Source organism: Mobula hypostoma, chromosome 23 (assembly GCF_963921235.1).
Source record: "Mobula hypostoma chromosome 23, sMobHyp1.1, whole genome shotgun sequence".
Classification (NCBI taxonomy): Eukaryota; Metazoa; Chordata; class Chondrichthyes; order Myliobatiformes; family Myliobatidae; genus Mobula; species Mobula hypostoma.
In genome coordinates this window covers 3,786,618-3,813,102 of record NC_086119.1, presented here as the reverse complement: position 1 = coordinate 3,813,102, position 26,485 = coordinate 3,786,618, and the positions used below count along the sequence as shown (strand labels likewise).

At 50.1% G+C, this 26,485-nt stretch overlaps 2 protein-coding genes and 1 long non-coding RNA gene across 5 annotated transcripts in view; 2 read left to right on the top strand and 1 right to left on the bottom strand.

The window, feature by feature from the left end:
- slc43a2a (solute carrier family 43 member 2a) overlaps positions 1-6,132 on the top strand; it is an 82,442-nt gene extending 76,310 nt beyond the window's left edge. For all 3 annotated transcript variants that reach the window (XM_063031043.1, XM_063031042.1, XM_063031044.1), the window contains exons 13-14: positions 2,254-2,377; positions 4,199-6,132. In XM_063031043.1, the coding sequence (XP_062887113.1) occupies positions 2,254-2,377; positions 4,199-4,360 (286 nt within the window). In that variant the 3' untranslated portion in view covers positions 4,361-6,132. The remainder of the gene's footprint in view (positions 1-2,253; positions 2,378-4,198) is intronic.
- LOC134336687 (uncharacterized) lies at positions 4,474-15,904 on the bottom strand. The gene is made up of 2 exons (XR_010015851.1): positions 15,798-15,904; positions 4,474-15,155 (listed from the first exon to the last, which is right to left on the bottom strand). It is a non-coding gene; the product is annotated as an uncharacterized LOC134336687 (long non-coding RNA).
- Positions 15,905-15,954: 50 nt separating this feature from the next.
- LOC134336686 (phosphatidylinositol transfer protein alpha isoform-like) overlaps positions 15,955-26,485 on the top strand; it is a 79,350-nt gene continuing 68,819 nt past the window's right edge. The window contains exon 1 of the mRNA XM_063031045.1: positions 15,955-16,081. Coding sequence (XP_062887115.1) covers positions 16,062-16,081 — 20 coding nt within the window. The 5' untranslated portion in view covers positions 15,955-16,061. The remainder of the gene's footprint in view (positions 16,082-26,485) is intronic.

The following is a 26,485-nucleotide window of genomic DNA, read 5'->3' as shown; positions in this document are numbered from 1 at the left end:
TCCACTGTCCTCTCTATTGTACTGCGCTATGTTCTAGAATATAAATAACTTGCAGAGAAATAGTGATTGCTCAAATTAGCAGCAAACAATTCAGATTCTTTTATTTCAATAGGTGCAATATTTATCACAAGTACTTAAAATATAGAGAAATGTTAACGTCAACAACCAACACACCGGAGGATGCGCTGGGGGCAGCCCACAGGTGTCACCACACCCTCCGGCACCAAAATAACTAGTCCACACCACTCAGCAGAACAACAGGAACAACAGAAAGTTTGAGAAAGGTGGGAACATGTGAAACTGTTCATATTGGAAGAACAAATTTTAATGAAAAACTCCAGAAAGCTGCAATGCAAAAGCGGTTTTAAACTAAATATTCTGCAGAAGCTGGAGATCTTGAGCAACACACACTAAATACTGGAGGAACTCAGCAGGCCAGATGGTGCCTATAAAATAACCCTCCACGGATATTGCCTGACTTGCTGATTCCTCCAGCATGCTGTGTGACACAGAGATTTGGAGATTTGTGCCCAAGACAACCAGCTAGCACATTGGTACTTTGAGTGGTAACGATGTCCAGAAGGTTGGGCCTTACTTCAATGGTTCTACAGCTTAAAAGTTATGAAGTCTTGGTGTAACTATGTGGACACTAGTGAGCCCAGAAACCCCTCCCTTAAGGTCAGTAAAACCAAACAGTGTGTCATTGACTTTGGAAGCGAGATGGACCATGTGCCCCCGTATGTATCAACGGTGGAGATGGTTGAGAACTTCAAATTCCTCATCCAGCTACGTAGATGCTGTGTCCGAGGAAGCACGCCAGCGATGGGAACGTATCAAATTTGTTCAGCAGGAGCCTGAGGAGAGTCAGCATGCCCCTATTGACTCATTCGATGCCCTTCACAAAGCATCTTTTCTGGGTGGATCACAGCTTGGCACAGCAACGGCTCTGTACGCGGCCATAAGAAACTGCCGGAAGTTGTGGACGCAGCTCAGCACGCCAAAGAAATCAATCTGCCTGGGTCCAGAGCACATTCACGAGAATGATCCCAGGACTGAAAGGGTTAATATATATAGCTCTTTAGCTTTATAGCGCCAGCGATCAGGTTTTAATTCCCACCGTTGTCTGTAAGGAGTTTGTACATTCTCCCTGTGACTGTAAGGTGCCCTCCTGAGGCTCTGGTTTCCTCGCACAGTTCAAAGACGTATAGGTGAGGGTTAGTAAGCCGTGCTGGGAATCGAACACTGATTGCCAGTGCTGTAAAGTGTTAAGCTGACCACTACGCTACTGCGCCTCCTTAAAACTTTCAGCTTCAAACATGCATGATCTTCCACGGGCTTTCCAGGGTAAACACTGAGATGGCAGAACCCAGAACAAACAACTTAGCTTCAGAATCCTGGTGTGAGAAATTTCTCCTCTGAGGATGCATGTCTGAAACTCCTTCCAGAGAGTGCTGTGAGCCAGGGCCAGGGCCAGGGTCAGGGTCAGGGACTGGGTCAGGGCCAGGGTCAGGGTCAGGGTCAAGGTCAGGGACTGGGTCTGCGTCAGGATCAAGGTCAGGGTCAGGTTCATTATCACTGACCGATGTGCTGAAATCTGTTCTTTTGCAGCAGTGCATTGCAATTCATAAACTATACTCTATATTACAATGAGAATATACGGTGTATTAAATAAAGAGAGAGCTATATAGTGCAGTAGTGTTCATGGGTACAATGTCTGTTCAGAAATCTGGTGGCAGAGGGGAAGAAGCTGTTCCTGAATCATTGAGTGTGTGTCTTCAGGCTCCTGTACCCCCTCCCTCATGGTAAAATGAGAAGAGGGTAAATCCCAAAAGACGAGGGTCCTCCATGGTCCTCCACCTTCTTAAGACATCTCCTTTTGAAGATGTCCTCGATGCTGGGGAGGCTGGTGCCCATGATGGAGCTGGCCGAGGTTACAACTTCCTGCAGCTTTTTCCAATCCTGTGCAGTGGCCCCTCCACACTCTACATGTACATCTGCAGAAATTTGTGAGTCTCTGGTGACAAACCAAATCTCCTCAAACTCCTAACGAAGTAGAGCAGCTGATGTATATTAAAGGCCGAAGTTAATAGATTGGAGGGCAAAGGGATATAGAGGGATACGGGTAAAGGACCCCAACAAAGTTGGTTCAGACAAGGTTCTATTGAATGGCAGAATGATCTAGGGGGGCTGAATGGCCTTCGTTCCGGTGACAGCCGATTGTGATGTGTGGCCGATCTTTTCTCCCCACCACAGATACCCCTCAACGCAGTTTGGTAGCCTGACGGGAATGCAGTCGCTCATCAGCGCTCTCTTCGCTCTGCTGCAGCAGCCACTCTTCCTGGCAATGATGGGCCCTCTGCAGGGAGATCCCCTCTGGGTGAGCAAAAGAGTGGTCCTCTCCGACACCATCCTTCCTCAACCGTCCCATCACACACTCCCGGGGTCAGACACAGAGCGAAGCTCCCTCCACACCATCCCATCACACACTCCCGGGGTCAGACACAGAGCGAAGCTCCCTCCACACCGTCCCATCACACACTCCCGGGGTCAGACACAGAGTGAATCTCCCTCCACACCGTCCCATCACACACTCCCGGGGTCAGACACAGAGTGAATCTCCCTCCACACCGTCCCATCACACACTCCCGGGGTCAGACACAGAGTGAATCTCCCTCCACACCGTCCCATCACAAACTCCCGGGGTCAGACACAGAGTGAAGCTCCCTCTACACTGTCCCATCACACACTCCCGGGGTCAGACAGAGTGAAACTCCCTCCACACCGTCCCATCACACACTCCCGGGGTCAGACACAGAGTGAAGCTCCCTCCACACCGTCCCATCACACACTCCCGGGGTCAGACACAGAGTGAAGCTCCCTCCACACTGTCCCATCACACACTCCTGGGGTCAGACACAGAGCGAAGCTCCCTCCACACTGTCCCATCACACACTCTCAGGGTCAGACAGAGTGAATCTCCCTCCACACCGTCCCATCACACACTCCCGGGGTCAGACACAGAGCGAAACTCCCTCCACACCGTCCCATCACACACTCCCGGGGTCAGACACAGAGTGAAGCTCCCTCCACACTGTCCCATCACACACTGCTGGGGTCAGACACAGAGCAAAGCTCCCTCCACACTGTCCCATCACACACTCTCAGGGTCAGACAGAGTGAATCTCCCTCCACACCGTCCCATCACACACTCCCGGGGTCAGACACAGAGCGAAACTCCCTCCACACCGTCCCATCACACACTCCCGGGGTCAGACACAGAGTGAAACTCCCTCCACACTGTCCCATCACACACTCTCGGGGTCAGACACAGAGTGAATCTCCCTCCACACTGTCCCATCACACACTCCCGGAGTCAGACACAGAGTGAATCTCCCTCTACTGATCTGCATTACCTTCTGACCCACTAATGTCTTCCATCCTTCTGTTCAGGCCCGTCCCTTCTCTCTCTCACCCTGCCCCTTCCTCCATCCCTCGGAGAGCATAGCATGCCCCAGTCCTGGCCTCATGTCTGTCCAACTGCTTTGTCTCCCTGACCCACGGGTCGGAGGTCCTTAGTGTGAAATGCTGCTGGTGCCTGCCCCAGGGAGCTGAACTCCATGGGCTGTGTTGTGTCTGGGCTCTCGTGGCGGCCTCCTCTACTGCCACCTTGAGGCCACTCTGCTGTTGGAGGAGTGACATCTCCTATCCACCTGGGTAGCCTCCAACCTGATTTCATAAACATAGATTTTTCCAGCTTCTGGTAATCTCTCTCCCCTCCTCCCCTTTCCTTCTTTTTCCATTCCCCATCCCAGTTCCCCTCTCTTCTCCTTGCCTGCCCATCACCTCCCTTGGCGCCATGCTCCCTCCCTATCTCCCATGGTCCACTCTCCTCTCCTATCAGATTCCTCCTTCTTTACCTTGACCACCTATCACCTCCCAGCTTCTTCCTTCATTCTTTCCTCTCCCCTTCTCCCTTTCCCGCTGTCTCCTATCACCTGCCAGCTTGTGCTCCTTCCCTTCCTCCTGCCACCATCTTCCCCCTTCCTTTCCAGTCTCGGCCCAAAACGTCAACTGTTTATTCCTCTCCATAGATGCTGCCTGGCCTGCTGGGTTCCTCCAGCAGTTTGTGTGTGTAGCTCTGGGTCTGCAGTGCCTGCAGACTCCGTGTGTAACTGGTGTACCCCCTCTCTGTGTGCAGGTGAACATCGGCTTGCTGGGTGTTAGCATGTTGGGTTTTTGCCTGCCTGGTTACCTCCTCTTCTACCGGCACCAGCTACTCAAGCAGAAGGCACGGCAAGCCAAGGACGCCCAGCTCTTCATGAAGATCAACGGCAGCTCTAAACATGAGGCCTTTGTGTAGGCGGCCAGCCCCCACCTGGGACAGGACTGTCGGCACTGGATCCCTCTCACTCCATTCTGGATGGTGCTGGAACGTATATCTCAATATCACTTGTTAATCACCTTATTTATGGAGGGGGGGGAATGCCCCTCCCCGGGTTCCTCCCTCTCATTAATGGGCCAAAGTCGCAGTGTTTGTGGTCTCTCTGACCCCAGGGAGAGACCCCAATTCTGTTGGATCATCCGTCCAGAACTTGCAACCTGGTGCGAGAAAGTTCATCCCCTCTGGCCTTTCTGGGAATTTCTCCTGCCTCCCTCCCTCCAAGTCTGTAGTCAGGGGAGGAGGTGGGGTGAAGCTGAGCACGAGATGGCTGTGGTCTGTGAGGGTCACCCCCCCACCCCGGATGTCCCCTGTGAGATGACAGCTGAGCCCGGAATCAGTGTCTGGGGTGAGACCAGCCCTCCTGGCTGTCCCACAGGCTCCAGCCACCAGGTGGTCACTCGTACCCCCAGGGTGGTGGCAGGAACAGATTGGACAGTACCTTCCCCCAAAGGGTTAAAGTTTCTACCCCGGGTTAAAGTTTCTATGCCGGGGTAAACCAGTGCCCCCTCCCTTCCTCAGGAACATGGGGAGAGTAGGGTAGAAAGCACCCCCCCGCCTCCCCGTCCCACCACTGACTCCAGGGAGGATGTCCTCCATTTCACCCTCTCTCTTGAGCACTGAAACCCCAAACTTGCCTCCTGCCTCGCACCCCTCTCACCCAGGAACCCTGATGACCCCTCCCTGGAGTCGATTGTCCCAGTGGTGGGGTTGGGCAGGGAGGACACACTGACCCCTCTGGTGACACACAGCTGGAGCATGGGTGTAGCCTCCCCTCTAACACAAAGATCTGCCCTTTAACGAGGGGCAACCTTCCCTTTAACCCTTGCAATGAGAGCCAGAGAAGGTGCGGTGTACTGAGTTAAAGGGGAGGTTCCCCTCTTAAAGGGGCAGTGTTTTGTGTTCAAGGAGGTAAGTCTTCAGTTGAAGGGTTCCGTGTAAAAGGGGAAGTTGTCCATCATTAAAGAGACAGTATTCTGTATTAAAGGGGAGTTTCCTCTCTCGAGGAGAAGGTTCCCCTCTTAAAGGTGCAGCATTCTGCTTTAAAGGGGAGGTTCTTCATTAAAGGGGCAGTGTTCTGTGTTAAATGGTAATTGGTGTAGCTCCCCCACCCACAGTATGCTATGTTAAAGGGGATGTGCCACATTGCCAAGGGGAACAGATATATTCCTTGCTGCGTGGCTGTCTCGGGATTCAGCGTGACCTCGAGGGGCTGGATGATGGGACCACGAAAAGCAGAGAGCACGAACTCCCCAGGCCCCCACCCACTGCATGGGACTGTTAGCAATAAAAGCCTCCACAGAGAGCCGTTTACCCCTCGACCTTACAGACAGCAGTGGGTAGGGTGAGCCCCCGTTCCTGCCCACTCTACATGCAACCCCACTGCCCAAAGGGAAATGGCCACTTCAACCACCTGCCTTTGGGGGCAAGGCTCCCCCATGATCTCATTGGACAGCAGGGAGGTCGAGGGGCCAAATAGCCCAGTATTGCAAAACATTCAGTTTTTTTTGTAACTGATGTCACTTTATCCAGGGATGCTGTGAATGACATCAATATCTCACTCACAGGAGATTGATTTCTCCTGATCTCGGTCATTTGCCTGTTCTATAAATGTGTATGTATGGATTATCCTATGAACTCTATATTTCACAGTTAGCTTTTATCAGGATATACATATGTATTAATAAATTTAAAACACACACAAGCTGAGCTGGGACCTGACCCTCACTGTGGCTGACCAACAACAATTCTGCATTCACACAGCACCCAGTCTCAGCCCACACCCTCCCTGTGACTTTGCAGCGGGAGTGGACGCAGGCTCTGGGGACACGAGGGACAGCCCAGCTCGAAAGCTGATGGAGGACCTTTCTTTTCAGCTGTTTAGGATGTTGGAGACCACTTTTGGAATCTGGTGTTCATTTTTGGCCAACCGCACCCCCCCCCCATGGATTTGTTCGTGATGCACTGTGTTACATGACGTGGGTGATCACAGTCTTTCAATGACCATGATTGTTCTTGGCAAATTTTTCTACAGAAGTGGTTTGCCATTGCCTTCTTCTGGGCAGTGTCTTTACAAGACGGGTGACCCCAGCCATTATCAATACTCTTCAGAAATTGTCTGCCTGGCGTCAGTGGTCGCATAACCAGGAATTGTGATCTGCATCAGCTGCTCATCTGACCATCCACCACCTGCTCCCTTGGGTCCACGTGACCCTGATCGGGGGCTAAGCAGGTGCTACACCTCGCCCAAGGGTGACCTGCAGGCTAGCGGAGGGAAGGAGCACCTTACACCTCCTTTGGTGGAGACAAACCTCCAGCCCTGCCATCCTGCCACTATAGGAAAGATGCTGTTAAGCTGGAAAGAGTGCAGAGGAGATTTATGAGGATTCGAGGGATTGAGTTAGGGAGAGGATGAACAGCCTGGGACTTCATTGATTGGAATGACGAGGCGTATAAAACCACGAGGGGCACAGATCAGATGAGTGCACTCAGTCTTTTCCCCAGGGTTGATTAATCAAGAACCAGAGGGCACTGGTTAAAAGTGAGAGAGGAAAGAATATGAGGAACAACTTTTTCACCTAGAATGTGGTTTGTAGGTGGATTCAGCTGCCAGAGCCAGGTACATTTACGACATTTAAAAGGCACTTGGATGGAGAGTTGGATAGATCAGATGAGAGATATGGGTCAAACACAGGCAAAAGGGACCAGCTTGAACAGGAATCCTGGTCAGTGTGGACCAGTTCAGCTGAATGGACTGTTTCCAGGCAGAGTGACTGTGATTTACACGGCGTTTGTCCCCTCCCTTGTTATCCCTGTCACCACCCCCACTGCATATGACAGTGGAATAAATGATCCCAGGAATGAAAGGGTTAATGTGTGAGGCGCATTTGATGGCTTGGGGCCTGTACTCACTAGAGTTTAGAGGAATGGGATCCTTGAGATCCATTGAATGGTGAAAGGCCTGGATAGAGAGGATGTTTCCTATAGTGGTAGAGTCTAGGGCCAGAGGACACAGACTGGATATGGAGAGGATGTTTCCTATACTGGGGGTGTCTAGGACCAGAGAACACAGATAGAGCGGATGTGGAGAGGATGTTTCCTATAGTGGGGGAGTCTAGGACCAGAGGGCACAGATAGAGTGGATGTGGAGAGGATGTTTCCTATAGTGGGGGAGTCCAGGACCAGAGGACACAGATAGAGCGGATGTGGAGAGGATGTTTCCTATAGTGGGGGAGTCTAGGACCAGAGGACACAGCCTCAGACAGAAGGATGTCCCTTTAGGGCAGAGATGAGGAGGAATGTCTTTAGTCGAAGGGTGGTGAATCTGTGAAATTCATTGCCACAGACACCTGTGGAGGCCAAGTCATTGTATATATTTAAGGCAGATGTTGATAGGTTCATGATTAGCCAAGGCATCGAAGGTTACAGGGAGAAGGCTAGGGAATGGGGTTGCGAGGGACAATAAATCAGCCATGATGGAATGGTAGAGTGGACGGGATGGCCCGAGTTCTAATTCTGCTCCCATGTCTTACAGTCAAAGAGAGGCCACTCAGCCCTCCGTGTGTCAGGTTGATAAGATTGTGGGAGAGGCCGCCCCTTCCCCAGCAGCTTGGCGAGGGCTGAGCTCAGGGACTTGGCCATTTGACTCACCTGGTCCACATCTGACCCCAAGTAATCAACTATTGTGGAGCTACTGATACGCAGGAGAATTCTGGGGACTTGCACTCTGGTGCTTAACAGCTATCTCGTACAAGGTGTTGGTGAGGCCTAATTTGGAGCATTGTGTGTCGTTCTGTCACCTGAATAGGAAAGATATCAATAAACTTGAAAGAGTGCAGAGAAAAGTTACAAGGATGCTGCCGGGAATTGAGCTGAATTATAGGGAAAGGTTGGATAGGTCAGAGTTTTATTCCTGGAGTGTAGGAGAATGAGGGGAGATTTGATAGAAAATCAAAGAGGGGAGATTTCATCCAAAATTATGAGGGTATAGGCTTTTTCCACTGAGGTTGGGTGGGACTAGAACTAAAGGTCATGGGTTAAGAGTGAAAGGGGAACCAGGGAGGGGGAAGGTTTTCACTGAGTTGCTGGTGGGAGTGAGGAATGAGCTGCCAGTGGATGTGAGTTTGATTGCAATATTTAAGAGATGTTTGGATAGGTACATGGAAGGGAGGGGTATGTTGGGCTAATGTCCGGGTGCAGGTCGATGGGACTGAGTAGAGTAACTGGTCGGCATGGACTAGATGGGCTGAAGGGCCTGCTTGCATGCTGTGGTGTTTGATGACTCTGTGATACCCAAGGGAAACCCTGGTGGTCACAGGGCAAACCTGGAAGCTGCACACAGAGAGCACTGGCGGTCGGGATTGGGAATTGTGAAGTGCTGCAGTTCTGAGGGATACTGAACCGCTCTTTATTCACATTGTTCTTTAACGTAATTCAGCCAGAATACATAATGTCGTAGATCACTAAGCACAGAAACACTCACCTTGTCCATGCCGAGGTGCTATTCCCATCGACCTGTACCTGGACCATTGCCCCCCCACTCCCAACACACGTATACCTGTCCAAATTTCTCTTTAATGTTGAAATCAAACCTGCATGCACCACCTGCACTGGCAGCTCGTTCCACCCTCTCACCAACCTCTGAGCGAAGAAGTTCCCCTCATGTTCACCTTAAGCATTTCACCTTTCACCCTTAACTCATGACCTAATCTCCCCCAATCTCAGGGTAAATGCCAGCAGGCTTTGTCCATATCTATACCCCTCAGGATTTTGTATACCTCTGTCAGATCTCCCCTTGTTCTCCGATACTCCAGGGAATAATGATGCAGGTACCTATTCAGCCTTGCCCTGTAACTCAGGTCCTCAAGTCGCGGTAACATCCTTGTCAATTTTCTCCGTACTCTTTCAATCTGATTGATATCCTTCCCGTCGGTAAGTGACAGGAACCGTACACAACACTCAAATTTGGCCTCACCAAAATAATCATGGAGTACCATAGCACAGAAAGAGGCCTTTTGGCCCATCTAGTCTATGCCGACCTGGTCGTCTGCCTAAGTCCCATTGAAAGGCATCAGGACCATTGCGCTCCATACCTCTCCATTCATGTACTTATCCAAACTCCTCTTCAATGTTGCAATCGAACCTGCAGGTACCACTTCCACTGGTGAACTGTTTTCCTGTAATCGGAGCAGGAACCATAGGGTTGGATACAGTAGGGTCTTTTGAGACACTCTTAATGGATCTTGGAAAAATAGAGGGCTGGGCGGTAGGGTAATCTTAGGCAGCTCTAGAGCAGGTTACGTTGTGGGCCGAAGGGCCTGTAATGTGCTGTGGATTCTCGATGTTCTAACCACATGAACACAATCCACTCTCCTTACTTCACTTCAATAACGTGCCAGGCTCTCTGTTGGTCTGGGTTGACCAGGGATGTTGTGTTCTAGCTCTCTCCAAGACGCGCAAACCTGGGCAGAACAATTTGGAGAGCAAACTGTCGCTCATGTAGCTAATTCCCCCTCCCCAGGCATCTGATGAACCCAAAGGAATGGCAGAGATCAACACAGTTGGGCACCAGCAGCATCGCAGGAGTTGCCAGTCAGCACTGAACTCAACGTAGGACTGCCTTAGGGACTCCAGCTCCGGATTTTTCCCTCGGGGTTTACTCTCGAAGCCTTCCTCATGAGTGGGTATAGCCTCAAGGCAGCGGAGGTTTCAGATCAGAGTTTTCCTTTTCCTAGATAAGCTGCCAACCATGTCTGACGAACCCCATCTGCCCAAAGTGGCTGGTTTTAAGGCTCCTTAAAGCCGGTTTTAACATGAAAGCTATTAAAATGACAACTCTGCAATGGTTTGTAGCCGTAATCAGCCACTGTCACCTGCAGTAACAGTCACCTGTGGGGGGAGGGGGGGTTCATCCCCACTGTAGCTGAACACAAGGAATATTTGGGAAGTTGGGGCAGAAGGCACACCTCGGGGTTGTGTGCTTGGCACACTGCTCTACTCTCCCTACACCCACCACTGTGTGGCTCGGCACAGCTCAAATGCCATCTATAAATTCACCAGTGACACTCCTGTTGGCAGGATCTTGGATGGCAACGAGGAGGTGTAAAGCAGCGAGACAGACTAGCTGGTTGAGTGGCGTTACAACAGCAACCTTAAAGATTACTTTTACTTCTCACGTGGGCATTGAAACATCGAAACATACAGGGAAATGTGTCGTTTGTGTCAGCGACCGACTTAGTCCGAGATGTGCTGGGGACTACGCTCCCAAAACCAACATGGCATGCCCACAACTTACTAACCTTAACCCAGGATAGGCTTTTTCCATTGAGAGTGGGGGAGATTCAAACAAGAGGACATGAGTTGAGAGTTAAAGGGCAAAAGTTTAGGGGTAACATGAGGGGGAACTTCTTTACTCAGAGAGTGATAGCTGTGTGGAACGAGCTTCTAGCAGAAGTGGTTGAGGCAGGTTCGATGTTGTCGTTTAAAGTTAAATTGGACAGCTATATGGACAGGAAAGGAATGGAGGGTTATGGGCTGAGTGCAGGTCGGTGGGACTAGGTGAGAGTAAGAGTTCGGCATGGACTAGAAGGGCCGAGATGGTCTGTTTCCGTGCTGTAATTGTTATATGGTTATATGTCTTTGAAATGAAGGAGGAGACCCACATGGTCTGGGGGAGAATGTAGAAACTCCTTACATACGGCATTGGGAATTGAACTCTTGCATTCTCCCTGTAATGACATGACCAGAACTGTGTACAAAACTCCAAATGTTTTATAGAGCTGCAACAAGACTACCTAACAATCATACTCCCTGTCCTGCCTGGTGAAGGTCAGTGTGGGTTTTGCCTCCTTGACCACCTCTGTGGCCACTCTTAAGATGGCGACCTCCACCCCAAGATCCCTCTGTACATTAGGGCTCCGAAGGCTTCTGTCATTTACTGTACATGGAACACAGGACCGTCCAGTGCAGGAAATGCCTTCTGGATCATCCTGCGTCAAACTAATTGGCTTAGTAATTAAATACCTAACAAAACTAATCCATTCTACCTGCGTGATCAAGATCAAAGTCTGTATGCATTATACAACCCGGAGATTCATCTCCTAACAGGCAGCCACAAAACAAAGAAACACAAAAGAATCCCCAAAAAACGACCACCAAACACCCCGATGTGCAGAGGAAAAAAAAACAAAACATGCACATAATGACGGCAAGCAAATAGCATTCTGAACTGAAGGTCACAGGGAGGGTCCGAGACCCCCAGTTCGGCGCAGAGCCGAGCAAACGTCCAAACTCTGACATTCCAAAATGCAACACCTCACACTCGTCCCGATTAAATTCCATCGCCCAAATTTCCAAATGCATCCACAGAATCAGGGTTAATATCACTGTGGTATATCGTGATATTTGTTGTTTTGTGACAGATATAAAAATTTACCATAAGTTATAATAGAGAATGTAGGTAATGCATAAAGAGAGCAAAATGGTGTTGATGGGGAAGACGAGTCACGCACATGTGGAGGCCTGCCTGCTGGCGGTTCTCCCAACAGCAAGCACATTTGAGCGTTTGATGCCCAAAGGTGTTGGAAATAATTGCGAAGACGTGTAACTCAAGCAGTGGTTGGACCACCGGAGCTACCCAGCTTCTGAATTATTTCCAGTGAGGTAGTGTTCATGGGTTCATGCACCGTTCAGAAATCTGGTGGTGGTGAGGCAGAAGCTGTTCCCAAAACATTGAGTGTGTGTCTTCAGGCTCCTGTACCTTCTCCCCGATGGTAGCCATGAGAAGATGGCGAGGGTTCCCAATAATGGACGCCATCTTCTTGTGGCATCGCCTTTTGAAGATGTCCTGGATGCTGGGGAGGCTGGCGCTGTCTGAGTTTACAACTTTCTGCAGCTTTTTCCGACCCTGTGCGGTGGATCCCACTGAATCAAGGCACAACCTTCCTCATTATCCATAACTCCGTCAATTTTCATCTTGCCTGCAAACTTACTAACCTCCATTTTCATCTGGCTCACATATCTTACAAACAGCAGAGGTTCCCCAGATGATCCCTGTGGAACCCTACTGGTCATGGACCTCCAGTCAGAATAACACCCCTCCACCACTGCCCTCTGCCAACTTAGTACTCGACTGATTCAGAATCAGGTTTTTTATCACTGACGTAAGACATGAAATCTGTTGTATTGCGGCAGCAGTATAGTGCAATACATAGAAACACATAAGTGTCAGAAATAAATAATTTGTACAAAGAAAGAGGGATAATGAGATGGTTCAAAAAGGTTCAAAGTATGTATGCAGTATACAACTCTGAGATTCCACTTCTCCAGATAGCCACGAAACAGAGAAAAACCATGAAAGTCCATCAGGGAGAAACAGCAAACAAACCCCCCCGCAAAAAAAAACATCAGCACGATCGACTCCAAAACCCCCCACCACCCCGCTCGAAACACAACAAGAACATCAGCCCCCAAATCCTCCTCTCCTGCACAAAAAAAATGAGAAAGAACATGCGAAAACACAGACTACAAAAAAAACTGTGACTGAAAAAAAGTGCATAGCCCATTGTCCAAATGCATAAACACAGGAAACCTTGATAACATCCTGCGGGCACAGCAACAGGCCACACGCGCTCCTCTCTTTGGCAGCGAAGCGATCCCACCAGCGATCAGAAAGCAGGCAGCTGGCGTTCACCCTCCACATTCACGATGGTGTGTGTGGCTTCATTGCCCAGACAGCAATCTGATGGCCGAGGGGAAGAAACTCGCTGAATCAGAATCGGGTTAAATAACACCGGCGTATGTCGTGAAATTTGCTGTCTTTGCCGCAGCAGTACAATGCGATACATAATAATAGAGAAAAATCAGTGAGGTACAGTAAGTATATACATTAAATAGCGCAAAAATAGAAATTAGGAAGTAGTGAGGTAGTGTCCAAGGGTTCAATGTCCATTTAGGAATCAGATGGTAGAGGGGAAGAAGCTGTTCCTGAATCGCTGAGTGTGTGCCTTCAGGCTTCTGTACCTCCTACCTGATGGTAACAGTGAGAACGAGACATGACCAGGGTGGTGGGAGTCCTTAATGATGGACGCCATCTTTTTGAGGCGTCGCTCTTTGAAGTTGTCCTGGATACTACGGAGGCTGGTGCCCATGATGGGGCTAAGTTTACAATTCTCTACTGCTTACTTCGATCCTGTGCAGTAGCCCCCACCAGCCCCCACCTCCCATACCAGACGGTGACGCGGCCAGTAGAATGCTCGCCAAGTTACATCTGTAGAAATTTTCATGTGCTTTTAGTGAGTGTGCTTTCAGGCTCCTGTACCTCCTCCCTGATGGTAGTAATGACAATAGATAGATAGATAGATATACTTTATTGATCCCGAGGGAAATTGGGTTTCGTTACAGCCGCACCAACCAAGAATAGAGCGTAAATATAGCAATACAAAAACCACAAACAATCAAACAACAAAATGCAAACTATGCCAGATGGAAATAAGTCCAGGATCAGCCTATTGGCTCAGGGTGTCTGACCCTCCACGGGAGGAGCTGCAAAGTTCGATGGCCACAAGGGGGCACTTCCCAGATAGTGAGAGTCCTGAGTGATCAAACCACCACTTGAAGATGTCCTAGATGGAGTGAGGAATAGAGCCGATGTTGGGACTGGCTGAGTTTACAACCCTCCGCAGCTTTCTCTGGTCCTGTGCACTGGCCCCTCCGTACCAGGCAGTGAGACAGCCCGTCAGAATGGTCCCCGTGGCAAATCTGTAGAAACTTGCTAGAATCTTTGGTGACATGCCAAATCTCCTCAAAATCCTAATGAAGCGTAGTCACCAATGTGCCTTCTCTGCAATTCGTCAATGTGTTGGGCTCAGGATAGATCTTCAGAGACATTGACACCCAGGGACTGGGTGCTTACTCCTTCCACCGCTGACCCCATTTTTATACGCTTTTATACTGTATATAACGTATTAGTTAAATTAAAGTACAACTCAAATCATAGTTTTAACTGACATAATTTGTATTTTTAACAAACTCATCTATTTTTCACAGTATGGTGGCTTATCCCCACCTTACTAGCAGAAGGTGATATATCTTTTCATTTTTAATTGGCTAAGTATTAGCACATTATACACGTGTTATATTTGTTTTAATTATATAATTTTTTGATTGTATTCTGTTATCAAAGGAATTTCTGTTATCTCAAGGATGAAGGTGATAGATTTTTCAAAGGCGCCATCTTCTTTTTGTTATTGAATCTGTTGAACCTCTGCTTTGCTTCTCAGCTCCTTGGTTAGTTTCAAATGCTCTGTATCTTTGTTTAACTTTAAAATAAACAATCATGAAGAATCAAAGATCCTCACTCATTCCTGAACTCCTTAAAGAACCCAGGGATCAAAAATGACAGAAATTTGACGGTAGGTCAAGGTGATCTACTTCACTCCTGTACACCCTCTTTGCTGCCAGTATTCTACCTCATTGTGGATATCATGTACACAATTTCCCTCGGGATCAATAAAGTATGTCTATCTATGTGCCCCCATCTCTGAACTAGCCTACCTTGAAGATCTTGTCAGATGTTTCACTGGTCCCTGTAGGCAATTTCTATTGCCGCAACCTTATCAATCACCCTCGTCACTTCCTCAACGAACTCCATCAAGGCTGTGAGATAGGGAATGCCAGGAAACAAACTGCTGGAGGAACTCACTGCTTCGAACAGCATCTGTGGAGGGAATGGTAATGATAACGTTTGAGGTCAATATCCTGGTGATGGGACCTGAGGCAGGTCTCCAACAGGAACTGGGGACCCTGTGACTACCCTGCTACACTGGATAGCCAGACCCCTGGGACCACCCTGCTACACTGGATACACAGATCCCCAGGACTGCCCTGCTGCACTGGATACACAGACCCCTGGGACCACCCTGCTACACTGGATACACAGATCCCCAGGACTGCCCTGCTGCACTGGATACACAGACCCCTGGGACCACCCTGCTACACTGGATACACAGATCCCCAGGACCGCCCTGCTGCACTGGATACACAGACCCCTGGGACCACCCTGCTACACTGGATACACAGATCCCCAGGACCGCCCTGCTGCACTGGATACACAGACCCCTGGGACCACCCTGCTACACTGGATACACAGATCCCCAGGACCGCCCTGCTGCACTGGATACACAGACCCCCGGGACCACTCTGCTGCACTGGATACACAGATCCCCAGGACCACTCTGCTGCACTGGATACACAGACCCCCGGGACCACTCTGCTGCACTGGGTATCCAGACCCCTGGGACCACCATGTCACACTGGAAGCTCGGACCGTCGAGGATGCCCTGCTACACCGGATGCTTACACCGCCAATTGCCCTGGATGTCCCAGGACCCGGACCCTGCGGCTCTACTCTGCTACATTAGGCGCTGCGGACCCAGGACAGTCGCTGGTGGGCCCGCTTTAAGGTCGAACCGCATGACGTCAGGCGCTCATTAATAATCAATCAGGCGCGGTCGACGCGATGTGGTGAGGCGTCGGCGTCACGACGCAGGTTGGCCAGGTGATGACGAATGGCCCACCCTCCCCTTTCCCGTAGTAGCGGCGGCCAGAGCGGGCGTTCGGCAGGATGGTTCTTATCAAGGAATTGTGAGTGGGGCCGGGGGATAGAGAGGGAGAGGGGCGACCGGGCCCCCCGGGGGAAGGAGCGGGAGAGGGGCGGCCGGGCCCCCCGGGGGAAGGAGCGGGAGAGGGGCGGCAGGAGCCGGGGGGAAAGAGAGGGAGAGGGGCGGCCGGGCCCCCCGGGGGATAGAGAGGGAGAGGGGCGGCCGGGCCCCCCGGGGGAAGGAGCGGGAGAGGGGCGGCCGGGCCCCCCGGGGGAAGGAGCGGGAGAGGGGCGGCCGGGCCCCCCGGGGGAAGGAGCGGGAGAGGGGCGGCAGGAGCCGGGGGGAAAGAGAGGGAGAGGGGCGGCCGGCTCCCGGGGGACGGAGAGGGGCGGCCGGCTCCCGGGGGACGGAGAGGGAGAGGGGCGGCCGGAGCTGTGGGAAGGAGCGGGAGAGGGGCGGCCGGCCGGCCCCTGGGGGACGGAGGGAGAGGGGCGGCCGGCCGGCCGGCCCCTGGGGGACGGAGGGAGAGGGGCGACCGGCCGCCCGGGTGACAGAGGAAGAGGGGCAGCCGGCCCCTGGGGGACGGAGAGAGAGAGAGAGGGGCGTCCGGCCCCCCGAGTGACAGAGGGAGAGGGGCATCCGGGACCCGGAGTTAGTGGGAGGGACACGGCGGCCCCGTCCCGGAGTGGGGGTCGGGGGCGGGAGGGGGTATGTGGAGGAGAGAGCGAGGTGGAGTAAGCGGAGGGCCTGGACAGGAGGGTGTGGGATCAGTGTTCTTGGGGGTGGTTGCTGCAGAGAGCTGTTGAGGAGAAGGGTAGGTAGGGAGAGGGGAGGCTGGAGGAAGGAGGAGTAATGTTAGGAGGGATGGATGGGGTATAGGAGGGCCATTGGGTTGGGGGAAGGAGGAGGATTGGGGGCGAGGGCAATTTGAGCTAGGTGAAGGGTTTTGATATGAAGCTTGGGGGAGGTTGATACTGGGGAGATGGCAGAGGGTTGCTGCTGGGCTCAGGGTGGGTGGGTGTCTATCTATCTGTGATGGCCTTGTGTTTTCGAACTCCTTTTGGCCCCTCTGTGGTTCCCTTTTTTTCCCCCATAATTTGGTTACACCCTCTTCCACCTGCACCTCACCTCATGTTCTGGCTTCCTGCTTTCCCTCCCTGTCTCTCCCATTGCCCTATGTTCTTGCATCCCCTCATCTCACTCTGGGTTTCCCCCGTGCTGTCCAGTCTTGTCTCTCGTTGCTATACTGATCCATATTTTTTTAAAAAGTGCTTTATGGCCATTCTTTTTGACACTTTAGGTTGTCTTTTTATTCACTTTAACTCCCCATTTCACTGTGAACCTTGTACATGCCTTTATTTTCATTATAAATTCAAGAATCTGCATCAATGTGTGATTTCCTTAGATACCAGTGTCATGTGAGGGTTGTTTTCTGTAACTAGGGGTGGTTCTGTTTGTGACTGTGTCACTGTTGGTCTATTCTCTCCCAGACTGTTCTTCCCAACGTGGTTCACAGTTTTATTGTAAATAATCTCCATTTCGCATGTTGAATATCCCATTTATTGAGCTTTGAATACATTTTGGAATGGACTAGGATGAATGTATTGCAAAAAATTGCTAGGTATTTGGTGAGAGCAGCAGGCAGTGGTTAGGTAAAGGTCTCATTCAGTGAGGTAGGATTGCCTCAGTGGGCCGAAAGGTCTCGTCCATTGTAGAAATGTGTTGGTGTGTGAATTGTGGTGAGCCTGTTGCCTCGAGTTGGGATTGGCCTCTGCGAGGTTAATTGTCCTCTGCTTTCTCAAGATGGCTGAATTGGTTTGACTTTGCTTTCCGTATTAGGTCATGAGGCCAACTTTTTTTTTGTGGTCTATTTAAGGGCAGGCTGAGCGAGTAAGGATTTCCTTCCTGGTGAGCAATTTTCACCAACCTCACGCAAGCTTTGCATCAGATGTTCAGGAAGGAGACTGCGACCCTGGGCTGCTGAAACACAGCTGAGTTCTCAGAGTCAGAACCAGGTTTTATTATCTGACATGTTTTGTGCCAGGCATAAAATATTAATATAATATTTAATATAAATATCAATAGAAGTTACAAAAGGAAATATAAATATGTGGAAAAAAGAGCAAAATAATGAGGTAGTGTTCATGGGCCGTTAAGAAACCGGGCTGTTCCTAAACGGTTGAGAGTGCATCTTCAGGCTCCTGTACCTCCTCCGTGACAGTAGCAATGAGAAGAGGGCATGACCTGGGTGGGGAGGGTCCCGAACCATGGATGTTGAAATCTTGAGGCATTGCTCTTTGAAAATGTGCACTAGTGGGTCGCCACTGCCCATGATGAACTTCTCTTACTGCAGAGCGGTTATGGCCAGATTTTCCTCTACACTGTCAACATAGAATGGGGCAGCCCAGGCCCTTCGGCCTGCAGTGTAATACTAGCCCCACCCTTTAACCTCAGATCAACCTAACTTTTCCCTCCCACATGATCCTTCATTTTCCATCATTTATGTGCCTATATAAAACTTTCTGAGATGTTCCTGATGTATTTGCCTCTCCCACCACCCTGTCAGTGTGATCCACACACCCACTACTCTTGTGTGGAAAACCTACCTCTGACATTCCCCTCTATCCTGTCCGATTCATTGCAGTGATGCCCTGATCGGGGGAGGATTAGAGAAGAAAATGGCTTCTGACAATGATAGTATCCGAATTTGCTTCAAGCTGCTCATGGCAAGGTCCTTGGTTTCCCCTTGAATTCTGCTCAAGGATTCAGTAATTCTTTGAATCACCTGCTCACATTATTCTGCCGGTATTGAGTCACACTTTACAATGTTTGTACAAAAGGATTAATGATGCACTGAGACGTCTTCCTATAACACCAGATATTTGGGACTTGGATTTGTATATTTATTAGTCGTGTTGTCTTGGTAGCAAGGGGCAGGATTGAAAAATGGACTGCACCAGCATTTATGTAACTTTGTCTACCCTCTAACTGAGAGACTTGTCTCATTATAATGCAGAACAGTAAATGTGAACTTGAATCAAATACGAGCCCTGAGATCGGATCTAGTTAGCGTGTAAACTTGTTGACCATGCTGAAATCAGTTGTTAACACTCTTCTCCGCAATATCTCCTCATCGTTCACAGAGCAACCACAGTGAGAGGGGTGAGACAGTGCCTTTGTGGGACTGTCACAAAGACACAGGGATCACTCAGGTTTCTGGCTGTGAACGTTGATGGCCCTGTTGTACTTGGAAACCAGCTTTCTGCTGAGCGTTGGCCTCTGATTCACCGAGTTCGGATAAAGATCCTTTCAGCCTTCTCTCATCCACAGCTATGATTTTGTCAGGCCTTACAATGTCATATCTGTGCTCTACAATTCAGTGCATTCCCACTCAGATCACTGCTGTGCCTTTAAACTCTGGAACTGCCCGCCCAAACCCTTTACACTAAATTGTTTCATTTTTCAAAATACAGATATTATTGCGGGCTTTTTGGTGCTGGATTACCTCACTTGAATTCCTATGAGAGAAAATGTTCAAAAATTTGAATCCTTGATGGCACCATACCCTGCCTGACATCTCTGCAGGACGTGTTGATAGGTACTCAACTGTACAACATCACAATACTAACAGTACACACCTTGTTCCAGTCTACAGTGACAGTGTTTCACTATGCATCATACCAGCCTATCCCCAAAAGTACCGTGGCCCGGTGTTACACAGAGACAGACCCGTCCCCTACACCAGTACCGTACCCCGGTGTTATACAGTGACAGACCCATCCCCACCGGTACCGTGGCCCGGTGTTACACAGAGACAGACCCATCCCCTACACCAGTACCGTACCCCGGTGTTATACAGTGACAGACCCATCCCCACCGGTACCGTGCCCCGGTGTTACACAGAGACAGACCCGTCCCCTACACCAGTACCGTACCCCGGTGTTATACAGTGACAGACCCATCCCCACCGGTACCGTGCCCCGGTGTTACACAGAGACAGACCCGTCCCCTACACCAGTACCATACCCCGGTGTTACACAGTGACAGACCCATTCCCACCAGTACCGTACCCGGGTGTTGTACAGTGACAGACCCGTCCCCACAAGTACAGCACCCCGGTGTTGTACAGTAACAGACCCGTCCCCACAGGTACCGTACCCTGGTGTGATACAGTGACAGACCCGTCCCCACCAGTACCGTACCCCGGTGTGATACACTGACAACCCATCCCCACCGGTACCGTACCCCGGTGTTACACAGTGACAGACCCGTCCCCACTGGTACCGTACCCCGGTGTTACACAGTGACAGACCCGTCCCCACTGGTACCGTACCCCGGTGTGATACAGTGACAGACCTGTCCCCACCGGTACCGTGCCATGGTGTTACATAGAGACAGACCCGTCCCCTACACCAGTACCGTACCCTGGTGTTATACAGTGACTGACCCGTCCCCACCGGTACCGTACCCCGGTGTTATACAGTGACAACCCATCCCCCCGGTACTGTACTCCGGTGTTATACGGTGACAGACCCGTCCCCACCGGTACCGTACCCCACTGTTCTACAGTGACAGACCCGTCCCCCCCCGGTACCGTACCCCAGGGTTATACGGTGACAACCCATCCCCACCGGTACCATGCCCCGGTGTTACATAGAGACAGACCTGTCCCCCACACCAGTACCGTACCCTGGTGTGATACAGTGACAGACCCGTTCCCACCGGTACTGTACCCGGGTGTTACACAGTGACTGACCTGTCCCCACCAGTACTGTACCCCGGTGTTACACAGCGACAGACCCGTCCCCACCGGTACTGTACCCCAGTGTTACACAGTGACAGACCCGTCCCCACCGGTACCGTACCCCGGTGTTATACAGTGACAGACCCATCCCCACCGGTACCGTACCCCGGTGTTATACACTGACAACCCATCCCCACCGGTACCGTACCCCAGTGTGATACAGTGACAGACCCGTCCCCACTGGTACCATACCCCAGTGTGATACAGTGACAGACCCGTCCCCACTGGTACTGTACCCCAGTGTGATACAGTGACAGACCCGTACCCCGGTGTTATACACTGACAACCCATCCCCACCGGTACCGTATCCCACTGTTCTACGGTGACAGACCCGTCCCCACCGGTACCGTACCCCACTGTTCTACGGTGACAGACCCGTCCCCACCGGTACTGTACCCCGGTGTGATACGGTGACAGACCCGTCCCCACCGGTACCGTACCCCGGTGTGATACAGTGACAGACCCGTCCCCACCGGTACTGTACCCCGGTGTTATACATTGACAGACCCGTCCCCACTGGTACCGTACCCCAGTGTGATACAGTGACAGACCCGTCCCCACTGGTACCGTACCCCCGGTGTTATACACTGACAGACCCGTCCCCACCGGTACCGTACCCCGGTGTTACACAGTGACAGACCTGTCCCCACCGGTACCGTACCCCGGTGTTGTACAGTGACAGACCCGTCCCCACCGGTACCGTACCCTGGTGTTGTACAGTGACAGACCCGTCCCCACCGGTACCGTACCCCGGTGTTGTACAGTGACAGACCCGTCCCCACCGGTACCGTACCCCGGTGTTACACACTGACAGACCCGTCCCCACCGGTGCCGTGTCCCAGGGATGTGGTATGGTGGAACTGCTGCTGAGCTCCTTCGCCGAGTATGTTGTTTCTGGATGCTCTGATTTCTGCTGTATTTCTGTGCTTGTTTCTTGACCACTTGCCCACATGAGTTGTCCTTTGTGTGGAATGCGTGAGTGGTCTGATTGTGTTGTGTGGGAGAAATATGGCATTTAATTCGTGGAGGTTGGGCAGTGGGAGCTGAAGAACCTTTCCTGTGTGACTCTGATACGCTAACTCAGTGGTCCCTAACCGCCAGGCTGCGAGGAAACCATATGATTTGGCTTTGGTGATATGAGCCGATATGCGTCAGCTGCACCTTTCCTCATTCCCTGTCACGCTCTGTTGAACTTGAACACCCCTCCAGTCGGCCAGTCCACAAGAATATCGTCAATATTGAACTGGTCCGCGGTGCGCACATGTCGGGGACCTCTGCCCCTGGCTCGCCGCTGTGTGCTGTACCAGCTGGCCCACCGCTGTACGCTATATTTACTTCTGATGAGATGTGGCATGGTTGCAGCTCCTTCTGGCCCAATATGCCTGCGCTGCCCAGTTACAGCCTTGTTAGCAAGTAACCTGCTGACCTGCATGTCTCTTGGTTGTGGGAGGGTCTGTATGCGGTCCCGGGAAGAATGTACAAACTCCTGTCAGGCAGCAGTGAGAATTGAACCCTGGTCAAATTCCAGTTTATAGTCAGTCAGCTATATGCGTGTCTACCTCTTTTAAAAAACATTGTTCCTCGGTGACCAATGTGGAAAGCACAGTATATAAAAAAAATATTAACAGATTAAAAAAATTGGAGAATTGTGTGCAGTTTTGGTTTGCTTGCTGCAGGAAACCTGTAAACAAGATTGGAAGAGTACAATGATTGCCAGGACTGGAGGACCTGAGTTATAAGGAAATGTTGAATAGGTTAGAACTTTATTCCTCGAAACATAGAAGATTGAGTTGAGATTTGATAAGAGGTATATAAAATTAAGGGGTGTAGATATGGTAAATGCAAGCCGGTATTTTCCACTGAGGGATGAGACTAGAACTCAAGGTCATGGGTTAAGGATCAGAGGGTGGTGACCACGTGGAATGAGCTGGAGTGCAAGTGGTGAGTGTGGGTTCGTGTTTTTTTTTTCCAGAGGTCTGGATAGATATGTAGATGGTAGGGGTGGATATGGGTTTGATTTTATTTGGTTTCAGAGGTCTGGATAGATACGTGGATGGTAGGGGTGGATATGGGTTTGATTTTATTTGGTTTCAGAGGTCTGGATAGATATGTAGAATGTAGGGGAGTGGTCCAGCTGCATGTTGATGAGACTCGGCAGTCTAAGTGGTTTGGGACAGAAGGGCCTGTTTCTGTACTGTAGTTTTCTATAACTGCAATCTCTCTATGTATAAAGCGCATATACAACACAGTAAAATATCCAACAGTATAATTGTAGACATTAGCAGTATTACACTAGTCACTGCCGTGCTGTCCTAATACAGTGAAGATCCGGCCCCACCAGTGCTGAACTGGGGACCCGTTTGTGATTATTTTCTGTGGACGTGCCTACGTTGGGAATGTGAATGTACAGAACTTCGTTGCTGGCTGAGTGAGGTTGTTCACACACTCAGCTTCAGAGTTTATTTGTTAATGCCAATACTGCAGAAGGCTGCTGAATCCTTTTCAGTCCTTAAAGGGAGTCTCACCTTGGTGAGAATTTACAATGCATCAGTGATGCTTTAGATTCATGAAGATCGCACATGAAATAGTGGGGTTGTCAAGAAACCTGTCTCCCAACTGCACAAAGGTACTCTGGTACCTGTGGCTAAAGCAGAGCGGCAGACGCTGGGGGCGATCTGAGAGAGGTTTATAAGATTGAGAGGCACAGGTGGAGCAGACAGATAATATCTTTTTCCCAGGCTTGAAATTTCTAATGCCAGAGGGCGTGCATTTAAGGTGAGAAGGGGATTGGTTCAAAGGTGATGCAAGGGGAACTCTCTTTTTACAGAGTGCTGGATGCCTGGAATGCACTGTCTGGGGTGGTTGTAGACATTAGAGACTGTTAGAGACATTTGGATAAGCACAGCAATGCTGTGTAGGCAGCAGAGTTTAATAACCATTTGGTTACGAATCGGTTGGGCACAACATTGTGGGCTGAAGGGCCTGTTTCTGTGTTGCTCTGCATTCTCTGATCATAAATTTTATTTCTGACAGAAAGCCGGTGAATAAGTTCTTGGTAGCTGTGAGCAGCAGTTGCCAGGGACAGGACTAAAGTTGTGCAAGAGTATGAAAATCTTGAAGGATGGCAGAGGGTTTGGTTATTAAGGAAGGAGGTTAAGTCCCTGAATTTTTTCCCCATCACATGGATGGTGACCATGTAATCTCACTGTGGAGAGAGAAGCAGGGGTCCATAATGTAAGGTGGGTTGGTGGTCACGTCCTCAGTAAAGCACTCAGTGCTGGAGGAACCCAGCAGCAAATAGGGAGGGGAATACTATCGGAGTGCTGATGAAGGGTCTTGACCCAAAATGTTGACTATTTATTTCTCTTCGTCGATACTGCCTGACTGCAGAGTTCCTCCAGCATGTTGTGTGCATTGCTCTGGATTTCTGACGTCATAAGAGATAATATCAGAATTAGGCCACTGAACCCATTGAGTGTGGTCCACCATTCCATCATGGTTGATTTATGATCCCTCTCAACCCCATTCTCCTGCCTTCTTTCAAATCTGCAGAATCGTTTGAGACCACAATGGATTCCTTGGTTTCAGTGGCGCTGCGTGTGAGGTTCCTGTGACACCACTTAAGCAGCTGATCTGTCTTGCTCCTGTACACCTCCTCGTTACCATCTGCGATTCTGCCAGCACTGATGCTATGAGTGAATTTATAGAAAATGTTTAAGCTCAGTACTCCTAGTCCAGAGGACGAGGGGACTTTGAGTTTGTTCTAAAAATAAAACTGCCATCAGTAAAATTGAGCCTGAGCTTCTCACATTCCGTTTTCCCCGTCCTCCATTACACTGAAACCCTCCTGCCCTCTCTGGAAGATGTCAACGATTCCACGGTACTGTTTCCAAGAGAAGCCAGCTAAGTGTCCGGGAGTATTTATCACGAAAATGGAGTCACTGGTCATTACTGTGTTGCTGTTTATGGGAATTCCGGCATCACAAGCGTGTCTGCATGTCGGGAGTTGCAGGTGTCTTGAGACACCCAGTGATGGTGAACCCTATTAAAGAGGGGGTTCCTCAACTTTTATGCCGTTAACCGAGGGGCCTATAGACCCCAGGTTGGGACCCCCATGTTAAAGCAATGCCTCCTTCCAGTCATTGTATCTACTGTCTGCCTCTCCACCTTCCTTTTTGCGTGACAAACAGCGGTCTACATCCAGTACGTCATCTGCCTACATTCCTTCTTGAAGACTGGAGTGATATTTGCAATTTTCCAGTCTTCTGGAACCATTCCAGAATATAGTGATACTTGATCATTATTAATGCATCCATGATCTCTTTCAGAACCCTTGGGTGTGCACCATCTGGTCCAGGTGACTTATCTACCTTCAGACCTCTCAGTTTCCTAAGAACCTTCTCTTTAGTTATGGTGACTCCATGACCCCTGACACCTGGAACTTCCACCATACAGCTCGTGTCCTCTACAGTGAAGACCTGAGTAAAATATTTTGGTTTGTCTGCCATTTCCTTGTCCCTATTACTACCTCTCTAGCATCATTTTCTAGCGGTCCAACATCCACCCTCACCTTACTTTTACACTTTTTAGTATAAAATTGGTTTAGGATGAGAGGAAAAAGATTTAAAAGGGATCTGAGGGGTCGCACAGAAGGTGACTTTATGGAACAAAGTGCCAGGTAGAAAGTTGAGGCAGGTACAATAGTACCAATGAAGGACTTGTCATATGAGGAGTGTTTGATGGCTCTTGGTCTCTACTCACTGGATTTCGGAAGAATAAGGGGTGACCTCATCGAAACCTATTGAATGTTGAAAGGCCTTGATAGAGTGGATGTGGAGTGGATGTTTCCTATGGTGAGGGAGTCTATGATCAGAGGACACAGCCTCAGAATAGTGGTGTCCTTTAGAATGGAGATGAAGAGGAATTTATTGAGCCAGAGAGTGGTGAATCTGTGGAAGTCATTGTCACAGGCAGCTGTGGAAGCTAAGTCATTGGGTTTAGAAAGGCAGAGTTTGATGGATTCTTGCTTAGTCAGGGCAGGAAGGGATACGGGGAGATGGCAGGAGACTGGGGCTGTGAGGGAAAGGGGTCAGCCATGGTGAAATAACGGGGAGATTCGATGAACCAAATGGCCTAATTCTGCTTCTATGTCTTGTTTTATTTACGAATGGAGGGGTGGGGTTTGGAGAGAAATGGACTGAACCCAGCAAGTTGGGACTAGCTGGGTGAACACTGGTCAGCACGGACTGATTAGGCTGAATGGCCTGTATCTGTATTGTACTACTCTGACTCAGCAGGCAAGTAAAGGGGGGAGGGAGAGAATGTGATTCGGATTGCTGTGGGCTAGTACACAGTGGGCCAAATGGTTTCCTATGTCATAACATGAGATCTGAGCGATTGTTTGTTCTGCAATTCTTGCTTTAAGAACTAAAGAGGAAATCGAGTCTCTGCCAGAGTTTCAGGTTGAGTCATGCACAGTATCTGTGGTGTGAATCTCTTGGCGTGTTCTTAGCTTTTTTCTTTACTGAGTGCTAAATTCCAAGAGAGTAGTTTGCAAGAGGTTGTCCAAGGACCTGTACCCTATGCCGACTACAACCCGAACACAACTTCAGGTTGTCCTGGAAGCAGCCACTCTAAGCTAGA